At 30.5% G+C, this 17150-nt stretch overlaps 5 protein-coding genes across 8 annotated transcripts; 2 read left to right on the forward strand and 3 right to left on the reverse strand.

The window, feature by feature from the left end:
• The first annotated feature begins 140 nt into the window (after positions 1 to 140).
• On the forward strand, positions 141 to 2173 carry LOC130673722 (kelch domain-containing protein 4). The gene is made up of 2 exons (XM_057478883.1): positions 141 to 367; positions 630 to 2173. The coding sequence occupies exons 1-2, from the start codon at positions 254 to 256 to the stop codon at positions 2061 to 2063; spliced, it is 1548 nt and encodes a 515-aa protein (XP_057334866.1). The 5' UTR covers positions 141 to 253; the 3' UTR covers positions 2064 to 2173.
• LOC130673713 (valine--tRNA ligase, mitochondrial-like) lies at positions 1480 to 5511 on the reverse strand. Its single transcript, XM_057478866.1, has 7 exons — positions 5292 to 5511; positions 5024 to 5213; positions 4717 to 4963; positions 2662 to 4657; positions 2427 to 2599; positions 2212 to 2352; positions 1480 to 2145 (listed from the first exon to the last, which is right to left on the reverse strand). The coding sequence occupies exons 1-7, from the start codon at positions 5377 to 5379 to the stop codon at positions 2098 to 2100; spliced, it is 2883 nt and encodes a 960-aa protein (XP_057334849.1). The 5' UTR covers positions 5380 to 5511; the 3' UTR covers positions 1480 to 2097.
• Positions 5512 to 5586: 75 nt separating this feature from the next.
• On the forward strand, positions 5587 to 7625 carry LOC130673726 (tRNA:m(4)X modification enzyme TRM13 homolog). Its single transcript, XM_057478890.1, has 6 exons — positions 5587 to 5744; positions 6039 to 6235; positions 6314 to 6499; positions 6572 to 6811; positions 7020 to 7251; positions 7364 to 7625. The coding sequence occupies exons 1-6, from the start codon at positions 5587 to 5589 to the stop codon at positions 7542 to 7544; spliced, it is 1194 nt and encodes a 397-aa protein (XP_057334873.1). The 3' UTR covers positions 7545 to 7625.
• Positions 7609 to 11234, reverse strand: LOC130673721 (cyclic GMP-AMP synthase-like receptor). 4 transcript variants are annotated; one of them, XM_057478878.1, is made up of 10 exons: positions 10617 to 11234; positions 10159 to 10285; positions 9920 to 10093; positions 9775 to 9845; positions 9146 to 9302; positions 8814 to 9083; positions 8512 to 8634; positions 8242 to 8416; positions 8107 to 8181; positions 7609 to 8045 (listed from the first exon to the last, which is right to left on the reverse strand). In XM_057478878.1, the coding sequence occupies exons 2-10, from the start codon at positions 10276 to 10278 to the stop codon at positions 7648 to 7650; spliced, it is 1563 nt and encodes a 520-aa protein (XP_057334861.1). In that variant the 5' UTR covers positions 10279 to 10285; positions 10617 to 11234; the 3' UTR covers positions 7609 to 7647. The 4 variants fall into 4 exon arrangements, with proteins under 4 accessions (XP_057334861.1, XP_057334865.1, XP_057334862.1 ...); XM_057478882.1 differs by having other exon boundaries at positions 10628 to 10653; XM_057478879.1 differs by having other exon boundaries at positions 7611 to 8042; positions 10628 to 11231.
• An 824-nt stretch (positions 11235 to 12058) lies between these two features.
• On the reverse strand, positions 12059 to 15772 carry LOC130673725 (KH domain-containing, RNA-binding, signal transduction-associated protein 3-like). Its single transcript, XM_057478888.1, has 8 exons — positions 15344 to 15772; positions 14642 to 14763; positions 14416 to 14532; positions 13362 to 13698; positions 13160 to 13277; positions 12902 to 13012; positions 12635 to 12732; positions 12059 to 12288 (listed from the first exon to the last, which is right to left on the reverse strand). Exons 1-8 carry the CDS (start codon positions 15564 to 15566, stop codon positions 12191 to 12193), a joined length of 1224 nt encoding a protein of 407 aa, XP_057334871.1. The 5' UTR covers positions 15567 to 15772; the 3' UTR covers positions 12059 to 12190.
• Between the last annotated feature and the right edge of the window lie 1378 nt (positions 15773 to 17150).

Below are 17150 nucleotides of genomic sequence, written 5' to 3' on the forward strand. Positions count from 1 at the left end.
GCGCCGCTGCAGTTTCATTGTTGGTAATTTGAATTTTTGAATGAAAAACTATCGGGATAAAAATTCATTCGCGCAAACTTTCACTACTAAAATTTAAATCCCGAAACTGCGCATGCGCAAAAAGTAGAAGAATATTTATTTAGTAGACAAAATTTCACGTGAGAGAAAAAGTAAAAACAGAAAACAAATAAACTGTGACCACGTGAAAAAAAATTTTTCAAATTAATTGTTATTAATAATTAAAATTTAAAAAATGGGTAAGAAAAATAAAAGTAAACAAAAAGTCAGCGGAATCGAAAAGACCGCGATGAAAACTGAAAAGAAAATGAATTCAAAATTGAAAAAAGAACTTCAGGCAATGGGAGAGGTTAGTTATCAATTTTACTAGTTTATATACAAGTGTGAATGTTGCAGACATCAGATAAATTTAAAATTATAAATAAATAGAGTAAATAATTTAAAAAATAATATTTGTAAAAAGTGCACTCATTAATTTTTTAATTTTTAAAATACGCATTTTTAAAAAATTTTATTTTATTAATTCTGCTACATTCACACCCATGTTTATATCTGATATATTTATATGTAAATCATTATTCTTAGTATTAAATTTATATATTATTTTATAGGATGATATTGAGAAAGTTGTAGCGCAGATTGAAAAAGAAGAGGCAGCGCGTCAAAAAGTCGTTGAAGTTGTTTTAGATCAGCCATCAAGACGCGTCAACTTTACTTTGACTGCTCACCCGTTCAAAGATGAGCTGGTTATGCTTGGAGGAGAGTTCCACGACGGCCGCAAGACGACAGTTTATGGTGACATGTATTTTTATAATTTGAATAAAAAAACTTGGACGTTAATAAAAGCACCCGGTGCGCCGCCTCCGCGATGCGGGCATCAAGCGGTAGCCATACCCAGCAATAAAGGCGAGCTCTGGATGTTCGGTGGAGAATTTTCCAGTCCGTCAGAGTCCCAGTTTTACCATTACAAAGATCTGTGGGTTTTCAATTTTGGCGAAAAAAAATGGAAGAAAGTGGTGGTGCCTAATGGGCCTTCTTCAAGAAGTGGACACCGCATGGTCTACTCTAAGAAACAGTTGTTTATTTTTGGTGGTTTTCATGATAACGGACGCGACTTCAAGTACTACAATGATTTGTACAAATTTGACTTGACAGCTTACACATGGCAGAAAATTAATATCGTCGGCTCTATTCCACCACCAAGGTCTGGGTGCATCGTCTTGCCTGTTTCTGATAATAAAATCCTTATTACCGGAGGCTACAGTAAAAAAAGAATTAAAAAAGACGTAGATATGGGTGAAGTTCATGAAGATATGTACGTTCTAAGTCCTCCAAAAGGTGAAAATAAAGATGGTCAATGGAAATCCGTTGATGTTAAACAGTTTGGAGTTACATTTCCTGCGCGTTGTAGCTCATCAGCTGTCTTAGTCTCACCCACTGTAGCTTATGTATTTGGAGGAGTTTATGATGACGTAACTGTTGAAGACGAAGAAGAACTTCACGGGACATTTTTCAATGATTTATTGGCTTTGGACATTGAGAAACGACACTGGAAAATTGTTACAGTGACTGGTGATAAAGAAAAAAGTAAACGAAGGCGTAGAAAAGATGATCCAGATGCTAAAGACGATGGTGATGATAAAGATGACGATGAAGATGATAAGGAAAAGGAAGAAAATCCAGAACCGACTAAAGTAGTAGTCGATGACGGAGTTTTTACGATGACTCTTGGACCTGCTCCGGCCACACCAACGTGCTCGGTTGCCGCTGAACCAAAGACTCAAGTGTTCACACCGTCGCCGAGAATAAATCCTGGACTCGTTGTAAAAAATAATGTCCTCTATTTGTACGGCGGGCTGTATGAAGATGGAGACAGACAGTACACTTTTAATGACTTCTACAGTTTAGACCTCCATAAATTGAATGAATGGCAGACTATTGTTCCAAATGATGTTTCTTCGCAAGTCTGGCTAGACTCGGAAAGTTCTGAGTCTGAAAGTGACAGCGACGACAGTAGTGACGATGAAGATATGGACGTTGATTAGAATATTTTTATTAAAATATTAATAAATAATTTTTTTATACAAATCTTGGGATTTTCTCAAGCTCATGTTTAAGATTTTTAATCTAGAAATAAATTTTAATTTTATTATTATTCACTTTTGTCATTTAAAAAATAATTAATCAATTTACCTGGTCCTCAATTCTTGTCTTCTGTTCATCGGGTATAAATTTCGGACGTGATAAATTTGCTGTAAGTTTATTTATTTTTTCTTCTAATTTTAGTTTTTTATTTTGTACTTTATCCGTCATTTGTACTCCAACTTTATTGTCCTAAAAATTTAATTAACTATTAGATTAAACCTCTATCAAGTTTTACTTTCAAATACTTAATGATAAATAATTACCTTTAATAAAAAGTACAATTTATAATCAGATTCTTTACTACAAATACTGTTTTCTTTGACAACATAATTATCAGCTGGCAGTATTTTTGTGTCACTAACTCTCGTCGTAGCAACAATCACATTAATATTATCTTTGAATAATTCTAAATTATCCCCTTCCGTTACAATTTCAACTAAAAAATTAAAAATAATTTATTGGAGTATAAGAAAATATTTAAAAAACATTAAAATTTACCTCCTAGGATAGACGATTTATTAACATACGCATAAATATTTCTGACATCAAAAATAATTTTTAAAACTCGACTAAACTTTTCTTCTAGTTTGCAATCTCTATCAAATTCTTCCACTGTAGGGTAAGACAATTTCATGACTGAAGGAGTTGGAGTAAATGCCGGAAGCTTCGCCGCAAGTCGCGAGTACAATTCATCGCACAAAAAAGGCATCACTGGTGAAATTGCTCTCAAAGAAACTTCTAGACATCTTATCAAGCAAAACCTGTGACTTAGAATAATATTTTCTTTCGAATTTTGGAGACCGGGCTTGGTTGCCTCGATAAAAAAATCACAAAATTCGTAGTAAAAAAATTGTCTAAAAGCTCTGATGGCTTTGTAGAAGTTGCGCTGCTCGAAGGATTCATTTACGGTTTCTACCATCAGAGCCAGGCGACTTAGTATCCATCGGTCGACTGTCGTCAGATCATCAGGTTTTTCTATGAGACTGTCATCAGTAACAAGCAACACATATTTACAAGCTTGCCATATTTTATTGCAAAAATGGCTGTTTGTCTTACACTCGATGACATTGAAACTGATCTTTTCATTTTTAATGTTGTGAGCGCAGAGGGTCAGTCTTAGTGCGTCAACTCCACATTTAGCGATTCCTTCACTAAACATTTTATTGTTAACAGCTAGAGTACGTTTTAGCTCTGATTTGCTGAGAATCCCACCAGCAAAACTTTCTTCGGCTTTGGCATTCAAATCCTTTAAACTTATTCCGTTTATAATATACTCTGGTAAAATAACATTACCAAGACTCTTAGACATTTTTTTACCTTGTGCGTCACACAAAATACCATGAAGCAGCACTTCATTGTAAGGCAGAGTTCCAACTAATTCTGTGCACATCATCACCATTCTGGAGACCCAGAACATCAAGATGTCGTGTCCAGTTTCCATGAGACTAAGAGGATAATGTTGTGCGTACTTTTTATCTGGCCAACCCATCGCGGACAGTGGAAGCAGACCAGCAGAGAACCAGGTGTCCAGCACGTCCTCATCTTGCTGGACTTCCGTTACTCCAAACTGCTTTTGCGCGAGCTCGCGAGCTTCTTGAAGACTCGGAGCCACAATCCAGTGAGTTTTCGATCCATCGAAACATCTGTAAGCTGGAATTCGATGCCCCCACCATAATTGTCTGGACACACACCAATCCTTGATGTTATCCAAACAATCTAGCCACGTCTCTTCAAATCCCGGCGGGTCTAATTTCAATTCTTGACTCGTCACAGCTTCCATAGCTCTCTGGGCCATTTTTTTCATACTCATAAACCACTGCTCTTTCATCATATACTCAATAACGTCTCCTGACCTCGAACAAACAGGAATAGTCATCGCGTGATCCTTGATATCTCTTATTATTCCTCTGTCAGTTAATTCATCAGTAATTTTTCTTCTCGCTTCAAATCTTTGTACACCTGAATAATTTTTAGCTTGATCATTCATCCTGCCATCTTCCTTTATCACTTCTATTATCTCCAGCGAATGTCTGCGTGCGATATCAAGATCCTGATGATGATGGCCCGGAGTTATTTTGACCGCACCTGTGCCAAAGTCTTGCCTAACACTCGAGTCAGCTATTATGGGTACAAAAGTTTCTCGAAGCGGATGCCAGACTTGACGACCGATGTGTCTCGAGTACCGGGAATCGTCTGGATGAACAGCAATAGCAACATCTCCAAACATCGATTCGACTCTTGTTGTCGCCACAGTGATTTCATCTTCGCAATCTTTTAATTTAAAAACAACTTCTGCTATTTCTCCAAACCTCACACTCTTGTCATAACCAGGAATTTTTAAATCAGTCTTCTTATTCACTTCTATAACGTCGACTTCAATATCTGATATCGTACTTCTCAATGTAGGAGACCAATTGACCAAATCTTTATGACGATACAGCAAATTACGTTGATGCAAAGTCACAAAAGCTTCAACCACTGCCTTATTGTGTTCCTGTTAATTAAAAACTCATCAACATCTTCATCCAAACAATCAAAATTTTAAAAAATTACCTTACTCATAGTAAAATATTCACGCGACCAGTCTAGAGTTGCTCCCAAACTCTTCAACTGATTCTTGATCGCATCTCCTTTATCCTGTTTCCACTCGTCAACGCATTTTAAAAATTTTTCCCTCCCTAAGTCATGTCTCGTGACACCTTTAGTAGCAAACAAATTTTTTTCTACCGCGACTTGCGTTGCTATTCCCGCGTGGTCCAGTCCTGGAACCCAGAGGACAGCATCTCCTTTCATTCTGTGCCTAAAAAAATACCAGTCATTACCTACAATAAAATAAAAAAACGATTCAATGATCAATTACCATCTTGCTAAAATATCTTCGACAGTTACTGTCAGTGCATGACCTAGATGAAGAACTCCAGTAACATTCGGCGGGGGTAGCAACATTTTTAACTGATAATTATCATTTTTAGGGTTCCAGTAATTATTTTTTAACCAGATATCGTTCCAATATTCTTCTCTAACTTTTGCTTCATAAGTATTTGGGAAGTCTAGAGTAAGAACAAAAAAAAAGAACAGAATTTTTTATTTATTATTTAAAAAATAAATAAATAAATAAAATATCTTACCGGCAATACGACTTTCATTTAATCTTTTGCAATAAGTTCTGTACGAAATAAAGAAACGTCTAATGTCATTTAACTTATTGACATTCATAATGACTACTTGTAATTATTGTTATTAATTATTAATAATTAGTTGCGGCTTCCATTTATTTTAAAAATATTTTTATAAACAAAATAAGTCACGTGGTGGCGCTTCGCAGCTGATTTGAATTTGATAGGTTATTTTTCCTCCAGCCTCCAAGAGCTGAACTGCCAAAATTATTTTAAATAATTAAATATTTAAAAAAAAAATTTTAAAATGGATACTGAGCATTGTAAGTTTTTTGTTCAACGTAAAAAAAGATTCTGCAGAATGACTGTAAAAAAAGGACATAAATATTGTGGGGAACATATGGAGGCAGATGTCAGCGTACAATCTCCATCCAAAAGAATTCCTTGTCCTCTAGACAGTACTCAGTAAGTTTTATTTAATTTAAATTTATAATTTTAATGAGTGCGATTGTAGCAAACGTCATTTTATAAATTTTAAATAAACAAACAAATGACTTAAAATAATAAAATTCAAAAAAGTGTGCGAACTGATTTTTCATTGATGTAAAAACGCATTTTTTTATTTTTATTTATTTGTTATAAAATTTAAAAAATTCCCACGTCAGTTACATTCACACTCAAGTAATTTTGTATTTTTTAAAAATATGATAACTTAATTTTTTATTTAAGTGACGTATTTAATTTATAGATTATTTGCAGTACTTGTTTTGAGTCGAGATTGAAGCAGCATTTGGAAGTTTGCAATGTCAAGAAACTTATTGATGCTAGACCAGAATGTATTATCGAGGGAATAAATCGTGGTGAGATTGGTATAGAAGCTCCCAAGCACGTTCCTCTTACTTTGCTGGACCAGAATGTCGTTGATGATGTGATTAAAAAAGTTGAAGCTGCTGCTGGTATTAATTTAGCTTTACATTTTTTTATTTTTAAAAGCCGAGTAATTTATTGATTAGTTTTATTTATTTATTAAATAGACAAACTGCCAAAAGTAGAAGAACTAATATTAGAACATGATATTCTGAGCGCTGAAATAAATAATTCGTCGTATGGAAATTATTTGAAGAAGCATTTAATTCAAAACTCATCACTGCTGGCCCATCTAAATCGGGCTGGATTATTAAAAGAGAATAGTTGTTTTATTGAATTTGGAGCTGGGAAAGGTATACTTTTATTTTTATCATCATTGTATATACATTGCTTAGTAATTTATTTATTTACATATTTATTTATAGGAAAATTGACTTATTGGCTGGCTCAGTTAATTAAAAATACTAAAGATTCAACAGTAATACTAGTAGATCGTTCAAGCCATCGTCATAAGAATGATAATAAATTAAAGACTGAAGATTGTTCGATAAATATTGTGAGAATACGAGCAGATATTGCTGATCTCTGCTTGAATAAAATTGAAGAAGTTAAAAATAGTAAATATACTGTAGGAATCGCTAAACATTTATGTGGTGCAGCAACTGGTACGTTGATGTAATTAAATAATTAAATTTATTGATGATCTTTTTATGAAATTTTATAAAGTTTTACCCATGTTGCTGTAGTCGAATAAAATGAGATCTTAGTGCAGTAGAATTTTTAAAAATAATTAAAATACTTATTTTGTAATCCCAGATTTATTTTGATAAAAAATTTCGGATAAAATATTGATATAAAAATTTTAAATTTAAGACTTAACGTTGAGATGTTTGACGAATCAGACAGAAGATACTGGAGTCAGTGGACTAATAATCGCATTCTGCTGTCATCATCGTTGTGAATATATTTCTTATGTAGGTAAAAAATATTTAAAGGAATGTGGGTTTACTCCTGAGGAATTTCCAATCCTGTGTAGTATTGCCAGCTGGGCAACTTGTGGTACTGGCAAAAATCGACAATCGAATTCCACTGACAAAGAATCCAGGTAATTTTTACAGAACATTTTTATTTATTCAATATGATAAATTATTTAAGTTTATCCTAGACGTACAGAAAATAGAAATAATTGTTTATAAATTTGTTTATGAATTTTTTAGCGAGGATATGAAACGTGAAAGACGTGAATCGATAGGTCGAAAGGTCAAATCACTGTTGAATTGGGGACGGATTAAATATCTTGACTCAATGGGTTTTGATAGTAAATTATACTATTACACACGTTTAGAAGTATCTTTGGAAAACATGTGCGTCGTCGCTACTCGTAAAATAAATATATAAAAAAATGTATTTTTAAAAAATTTTATTTAAGTAAAAAAAATTATAAAAATATTTTATAAAATAATAAAACTTATTAGTATTTCTGATATAAACCATTTGTCAATTAATTAAAAAGAGGAACCGCTGCTTCCATCACATCAAAAAATGTTGATTGTGATTTAATGTTTTTAATTTGCTCATTAGTCTGGTCTATTTTAGCTTCCAGTCTTCCGACATTAAGTTTTAATTGCTTCACTTCATTAATAAGTAACAGTAGTAATTTTCTCATCTCCTTTTCGTCCGCTGCTTCAGCTCCAGGAGTTTCATCAATGGGTTTTTGTTTAATTGAATTTTTAAAGTCTTTAAATTCAGCTTTTAATGACAGTACCATTTCTTTTAAAGCTTTGATTTCATTTTTACTCGTCTCTCCATTCTCTGGCTCTTGTAAAGTTTTTTTATTTTTCTCTGACTTTGTTTCTCTGGTCAAAGGAAGTGTAGTCGATAAACCATTAGTTTTATCTACTGATTATTTTCATATTAAACATTTGATTTAAAAAAATAATTATAAATACTCTGTAATTACCATTGACTTCTTTTTTCGGTTGCGTCTTTTCTTTTTCCTCAATTTCTTTCAATTTTTCTTGTTCTTCTTTCGTTACTAAAATTAAATTTATCCTCAAAACTTTTACTATTTAAATATTTATTATAAAATACTCACAAAAATACTGGGTCATAGTTGTCGGGTCAGCTTCTATTTCTTTAATAATTTTGTCTAAACGATTTTGGACACCAACTATTTTCTCTTTTGTCAATTCGCCGAATACATTAAAAGTTTTATCCCAGAAATAATTTAACGACCCAGTTTTAAATGCTTTGCTGAGTTCTTTTAACATCTACGTACAATTAATAAAACTCCAATAGTATTTTTATTGTTACTAACTGACTACAATAAACTTATTACTACTGAAATAATTTAAAAAATACTTACGGACACAAGTAATGTTGTTTGTGATTCGTTTTTATCAGAATCGTTTTTACTTAACACATGAAAAAATAAAGTTTCAATGTAATAACTTGCAAGAATAGACCAATTTTGCGTGTCTCTTAATTTCTGAAAATTTTAAACTTGAGAATTTTCAAATTTTTCATATATTCATAAAAACATCCCCGGAAAAATTTTAAATAATAATTTTAAATATTTGATAGTTTTTCTCAGTGATATATTTTTCCGTAATGTTTTGCCCTACATGTATTTATTTATTATCATTATAAAAAATTAAATCAACATACTTTCATATGCCGAATAACTGGCTTAACTTTACCATTTTTCTTCAGCATTTCTTTTTCGTAATGATAAAAACAATACCGCCAATTTTGATTAGGGGCATCCCCATTTTTAAGAGGTTTAGGAACAAGATGCCAAGGCTCTTTTGTTTTTTCAAAATTTGGTAGAGGTGGTGGCTGAGAAAACTCTAATACTGGCACTAAATCTACGGCAAACTCCATAGATCCATCATTTGCGATTAAAGTAAATGCTGGTCCGCTTTTTTTTATTTCTGCCTGGTGAAAAAAATTTAATAAATAGGACTAGATTTATTTTGGGTGCTACTGAAAATAATTACTTCACATAGAGGAGTCGAGGAGTCTTTTGCACAAATACTAAATTTATTTGGAGTTTTTTCGAAAGGAGACAAACTTTTTTTGACCATTCCTTCAAACCATCCTCGTAATTTTTGGTTATCTAAATAACCTTCGCTGTCGAGCCACTTATTTAATACTCTGATGAAAAATGATAAATAATTTTTATTAAAAGTATTCGTAGACAATACCCCCAGTTTTTGATATTATTCAATAAACGAACTATCATAGCCGCATTAAATTTGATCAATTAATAAAAAAAATTTGAAGCAATAGTTGAAAAAAGGAAAACGTGGTTGCAATAAAAATTACTACATTATTAATTTCATATTTAATTTGGAGAACAATTTAAGGTTGAAATTTATTTTCAAAATTTCGTTTTACTCCTAATTGATAACTGCGAATAATTTTTTAAAAAATCTATCCCAGGAGGAAATTGTAACCACGTTGTCATTTATCTAATTAATGTTTCAATTAATTAATAAAATTTTAATACGATTGTGACAGTTCGAGGCCATTGAACATTTTAAAAAAGTGAGAGGCACTCTAAGAAAATCCTTAGCGGTAAAAAAAAAAATATATTTGAATATAAAAATAAAATAAAATTATGTACTTGTGTTCAGTCCAAACAGGAGAAATTTTACGTTTATCAAATTTAATTTTAGCAAACCCCGGTCTCCCTTTCTATTTAAAAATACATAAGTTAATAATATCGAGTTAAATAAACAGATTTATTAGCTATTTAATTTTAAACTTACTTCTATTTTAACACTATCAATATCAGGAAGGCATAAAATTAAATTCAAATCGAATTCTTTGGGTTTACCGACTCTTGTTTGTTTGTAAAAACTACCGGCGTACATTGTCTTTTGATAGTATTTTTTAAACACTTCATCTTTTTCTTTTAAAATATTAACAATACTTTCTGTCACCTATTGTTTTACAATAATTGTAATAATTAAAATTTATCAATTGAATTAAAAATAAAATACCATACCTTTGTAAATAAAGAATTATATTTAGCAGTTTCGTCTTTTTGTAAAGTGACAAACTGATTTATTTTACCGAATATCGCATCACTGCGAAGTTTTTTTTTGTTTTGCTCGTCTCCGTTCATCTGTACGCTAATTACGTGTAATTATTGTAATAAATATATTTTTAAATCCATGATTTAAATACTTAGTAGATAAATAAGTTTAATTTTTTGTAAGCTACCCAATCACTAGCCCCCTTATATATTTTTTTACGGTACTATAAAATTTATTTAAATAAAAAGTTGAGTCGTCAAAGTATTAAATGAAAAAATGCGTTCAAAAAATTTATTAATTATTAATATTAAATAAAATTAAACTGTCTCGCGCACTTTTTGACGTCTCAATAATTGACTCGTACTTGAAAACGCGTAAAAAAAAATTTCGAGGACCGGAAACTGGATAGTTTACTCTGTAGACTTACAATTAAATTACCTTTTAGTGAAACTTAAAAAAAAATTGAATATCTTATAGCAAATAATAATCAGAAGTAATTAATCAGTTGAGTAATTAGTAAATTTTAAAAAATAATAAAATACTCCAAGCGGTAACGCGTCACTTCAAAACGTCTTATAAAATAATTAAAGCACTTAATTAATTTATTATAGCTATCAGTATAATTATTATTATTGTTTTTAAAATATAATTTTTAAATTATATTTGAATGGGATTACAACCAATAGGCAGCTGGCACTTGACAGTCGCTCCGTTTCTTAAAGTTACGTGTCAACTGACTGGATATACGTACATATGTGAATATATATTTTATATAGGGTGACCAAGCAAGTTCAAGAACATTCACTAAGTGAATACGCTCATTCATATTTATCTTGATAAATAAAAATACAACTGAGAGAGAAATTCAAATGAAAAGTATTGAAATTGTTAACGAGTTATGAAACGTTTACTCCGTTATAAAATTTTTAATTACATGCGGGAAGAAAAATGTTTAATCACTATTCTGGTCACCCTATACATTTATTTTTTGCTTCTTCCTTTCACGACTTCCTCTTTAAAAGCAGCTACAAACGTATCAGCTTGATAATAAAATAAAATATACAAGCAGTAACGAAAATTTTTACAGCGATGATATCGAGGATTTTTTTTTTCACTCGATAACGTTTGAGTACGTGATAAAAAAAATATATATTACATATGTATTTATAAAAATATGTAAAATAAAATAAAGCTAATAATTTATTTAAAAAACTTAGCAACTAATGAGATGATATTTTAAAATAAAAATAAAAATTTTAAATTAGTTTTAGAATTTAATAAATTTTTTTTGTATTAATCTGATTTTTTTTTAAATTAAGGGATAGGATATTTAATTTAAAATTTAAATTTTGCATTCGCGTATATTTTATTAATGATTATTTTTTCGTCCATTATTAACACAATAATTTTAATTATATTTATTATTGTTTTAAAACTGATATACATTTTTAATTATGTCACACATTTAATTATTTAAATAATAAAAAATGTTACATTATTTTTTTATATTAATTTTAATTATTTTTCGTTATCAATTATTGATAATAATTTTTTTCTTTTTTAAATAATTATATTTAGTGTCTTTTAATAATTTTTAATTTTAACAGACAGTATTTTTAATTTTATAATTGATTTTTTTTTAATTAAAATTAATAACTTCTCGTTTTAAATTTGTCAGTTAATTTAAACTGAAATTATATCTTAGTTTATAGCCAATTTTTTTTCATCTTATTAATTAATTTTTTTTTAATTATTTATCATTCAATAATTATTATTTTTACGGTTAATTAATTGTTAATATTAATGATTATATTTTTAATTAAAAAGATAACTCCCGAGTTATTTTATAAATATAAACATTAGCGTGGATTAAAGTTAAAAATTATTTATTATTTTTTTTTCCCATTAATTCTATGATTATTATTATTATTATTTACGTTTTAATTTCATTTTTTTTCCTTGTTCTTCCACGTTTATTAGTTCTTTAGAACTCATTTTATGTTACTTTGGGCGAGCGTACGGAGTTGTACGATACCGCGAAGCCGAGCCCGATGACGATGATGTCTTGTACGTTTTCCAAGCGCGGCCGGATGAGTCCTCTGCGAATTTAACGCAATCCATTTGTTTTTTTAAATTTATTATATTTTATTTTATATAATTATCATATATTAGATTATATTATATCAATTAATTATTAAATTATTATTAGATTAGTTTTTGAAGCATCTAAATTGATCTAATAATATTAAATTAATTATTATTTCTTTTATATTTAGTTTTAATCACAATAAAATTTATTATTTTATTTTAAATGTTATATTTAATCACGTATTTTTTTTTTTTTTTTCATTTTAATTAATGTTTTATAGCACTAAATTAATTTTTTTAAATGGCTTAAAAAAATGTATGGAACCAAAAAATATAATAATTAATACTTTTACTTACCAGGGTAATCAGACGTTTCATAATACTCAGAAGAGTGTGTTGAAGGGACATCGCTGTACTCATAAGTCGTGTAAGACGTCGGCGTATAAATGTCATCACTATATTGTAAAATATAAAAAATTCAAAAGTATACATAATAATGTTTTTAATATTTTTTTTGTTTGTTTGTTTGTATTAATTGTATATTTTAATTGAAAAATAAAAATTAAATTAATTATATTTAAAAAATCATGCGAGTGGAAAAAAAAAAAGTTCCAAACGTCTTACGAAGCGGACGGCGAATAATGTCTATCAGTATATCTGGTACTACTACTCGAAGAACCGTGATATTCATATTCTGGATGTGATGCACGACTGGACGGTGGAGGCGGCGCGGATCTATATCAAGTATCATTAAATCATGTTTTTTTTTTTTTATTAATTTTTTATTTTTTTTTGTTCATTATTTTTTATTTTTTTAATAATAATTAATAGTAATAATTAATAATAAAATAATATTACAAAAAATAATTTTATAAAACTAACCCGTAGCTTTGGTCCATAGCAGCTCGTGCGCGATCCAAAATCGAAAATACTTTAGCTTTACTTGCTGATGAACGTGAGGCTGATGTTCGGGATGAATGTGGTGGTGGTGGAGGCATAACTGTTATTAAAAAATATTTAAATAAAATCTATTAAAGTATAATAAAAAATGTACAGCTTAATAAACAATAATAAAAATAGGTACCAGGACGTGAAGAAGGAGGTCGTGCTGATCTTACAGATGTAGATGAAGTGGTAACTGGTCTACTGGTAGGCGATCTCATGGAACTTGACGCCTTAACAGACGATCGATGTTCATCAGAAACAACTCCACTTTCAGACATTGTTAATTCCATTTCACGCATTTGTTCTTGACGAATGATGTCATTATTGTCGGGTATCAAATATTTACGAACTTCAGCAAGTGCATAAGCGATACGTGCGTGTGCTTCAGCTGGTGGTGCCACAGCTGTGATCTCGACATGTAGATCGTCGCATAAATGAGCGTATTTCGGGTCAAGAGACTGGCGAAACTCTTCCTCCTGTTGACCACAAAGTAAACAACAAATTATTAATCGATGGTAAAAACTGTTTTCCCTTATCGAGAACAGGGTCACAGACTCAGACTTATTCACCTGTGGCCGCTTTATCAAACTCGTTAAACAACTAATTTACCACAATGATTCATTAATTTAAATTAAGTTGAATACCGGCACCTCATATACTCTTGCACTCCCCCATTATTTATCAGCCAGTCTAGATAGATAATCCGGCGGGATCAGGGGGAAGAAAAATTTACTTTTTCCGCATTAAATCCTCAGGGAGTTTTTTCATATATATATTTTTCTTTTTTTTCCAGGAAGTAAAGTCCTAAAGCTTAGGCTACATAAAGATGTTGGTACATACACCGAGATGTTACAGACCGACCGATCGATTAAATTGGATTATTTATAACATGAACCTATGGTGAAACACTGCTGGATATTTCGACCGCCCGGTACGTTAAATAAAAATGACCTTGTAAATAAATAAATAGTCTAAATAAAATAATTTAAATTTCTTTGGGTTACATTTTTTCTTCTTCTTTTCGACATAAATTATTTTAGTGTCTCATAGCTGAATAAATAATTGTGTTGTAAAGAAGTAAACCATTCTGCAGTTGAGTTAACTTGTAAGACAATGGATTGAGATAACTCACAAGAATATAACTCATAAGCAATATAATTAACAATTTGTAAAGTTTATGATGAATTATATACCTTCTGTCTGTCTTTCATCGATCCTCTTCCCAACACAGCCATCTTACACATAGTCTCTTCCTGCAGGCGTTTCATCGAGTTACCCTTGGGTCCAAGTAACTTTCCCACAAAATTAAACTGTTCGAAATAAATTTTTTTCAGTATCATCAGTATTATTATTGTTTTAAGTTATCATTTAAATTATATAAGTACATAAACTTATTGAGTTTACAGTTTATTTAATTACCTTAGGATGTTCGCGAATTGGCACCAATACTTTAACTGATACTCTTATTGGTTTTTCACGATAAATGTCTACGTATTTTAGGTCTCTCATAGGCTTTCCAATAGCTTGAGTCTTCTGAATCTCTATAAAAACAAATAAATAAATAATTCATGAGAATTTAAATTCTTCTGTAGGTCTACAGTCAAACGGAGTAAATAATAAAATCGAGTAAACTGTTTGACCCGGTTATTAACGGCTGAAACAAAAAATAAAAGGAGAAAGAATGTCAAGTGGATGAGCAAGCAAATAATTGGTCGTTTTGATATGCAGACATGTGGACATCTAGATGATTACAAAAGGAATCAGCGGATCTTGTCATGGGTATCGCGGTGATATGACAGATTAATTTGCGGAGGATATCGTCGGGGTCATACTTTTTAAAATCCATCCATTTAAATTCGCGTCTATGTGGCGTCAGCTACACTGCCATCTTTATCAAACCCACAAACTTCATTTCATATAAAAAAAAAAAAGAAGAAAAAAGTAAAAGAAAAAAAAACGGTATAGAAAATTAATTAAATTGAATGAAATAAAAAAAAATCTGAATGAAAATTGCTCATTATAAGTTTCCAGTAAAAAAATGTGGTAATAAATCTCTGGCTCGAGCATACGCAAAATCAATAATTGATAAAAAGAAAAAGAAATTAATTATAAAATAAACACCTTGATCGAGTAACCGCAAAGCATTTGGGCATTTTTGTGAATCAAGTGCCAATTTTTCGGCCAACAATTCTTTCATGTATTCTCCAACTTTGTCGGCTCTTTCACTACGATCTTTTTCCAATGGCATTCTCTGATGGTCGTCACCCCCATTGCTGTCTCCATCGCCGCCACCATCCTCTTCAACATCATATTTATAATCTCCATTGCTTGATCGTTCGGTCATCTTGTACTTGGATTATTTATTATTCTTTAAACTATTAATTAATAATAGAATAAATAAAATAAATCGCAGCACAATTTAACACAATACACAGTATTAATTAAATTATTATTTATTAATAATTATATATTTTTCTTAACACACGGACAGCACGTCGAAATGGACGAAAAATCCGGGTAAGTAGTACTAATGGCGTTCCTCTTCTGCGCATGTCGCTGTCGTCGTCATCATTCCTCTTCCTCTTGCTCCTCCCAAGCCCCTTTCTCGCTTCCACATCCAATGTGTGCGAATACTCCTACACAAAAATGCGGGAATAAAAAATTTGAACTCCAAAAAAAAAATCTTTTCATCGGCAGTATCACCTATTACTGACTGATTATCCATAAATATATTAGACTGCGACAAATAGAATCAATATTTTTTTTCGGTCAGTCAATGTTGAATGTCGCTTAAAAAAAATTGGGTGTAAGTTGGGCCTTCCAACTCAATTACAAAACGCGCGCTTGAGAAAATAAGATTTGACATTTAAAAAACATGGAATTTTTTTTTAACTTTGAAATTTTATGACTCGTTAACGGATCAATGAATCGAATGCTGTTCAAAAAAGGTCTCTTATAATTTTTTGATAAATTTAACCATTTAAAAGTTACTTTTTTTTACGAGAATTTAAGATTTTTTTGCAAATAATTTGTCAAAGTTGTAATTTTATGGGACCATTTTTGTAGAGCATTCGACTCTATACAAAAATGTATTTATTGATCCGTTGATGAGATACAAAATTTCAGTTGAAAAAAAATTTCCCGCTGTTTTTTATACATGTTTTTAAATTTGCGGAGTGAATGCGGATAAAATTCGGAGTAAATGCGGAGCGCATGACTGTTTATTCATTTAATCTCCTCGAAGTGAAATTTACTCCGAAAGGGAGTTTATTTAAATATTAAAACTCCAAATCGGAGTAAATGCGGGCTTAAATAAAATCCGCAATCACTCCGAATTCACTCCCGATTTTTTACAGTGTGGGAAATCTTATTTAAGCGAGCGCGCGTTTTGTAATTGAGTTAGTGGGCCCAACTTAGTATCCAATTTTTTTTTTGTTACATTCAACGTAATTTTCGTATGATACCGAAAAAAAATATTGATTTTATTCGGCACAGTCTAACATATATATAGATATATGTACTAATTTAAATGGTATAAATTTTTAATAACCAATGAACAGACTGAGAGAAATTTAAAAAAAAGTTTTGATTAATTATTGAATTTTTAATGATATAAAATAACTGAAGCGCAAAATAAAAATATTTAATTAGTAATTAGTTATTAATTGAATACTTTTCTATATCATAGTATGTATCATTTACATATATAAGTATGTATGTATGCATTTGATTATTATCTATTGTTATGGATCAAGTAGACATGTCAATCAACGATAGGGCTTGAAACAATGAAGAGCAGCAAACCTTGTTGAAGAGGTTCACTCAGCAATAAACAATTCTATTCATAATCACAATTTTCACTGTAATTAATACTAATTAATGACATTTAAATTAATTAATGTTCTTTTACTGCTGTCCATAACAGCAG

This window comes from Microplitis mediator, chromosome 8 (assembly GCF_029852145.1).
Source record: "Microplitis mediator isolate UGA2020A chromosome 8, iyMicMedi2.1, whole genome shotgun sequence".
NCBI classification, from domain to species: domain Eukaryota; kingdom Metazoa; phylum Arthropoda; class Insecta; order Hymenoptera; family Braconidae; genus Microplitis; species Microplitis mediator.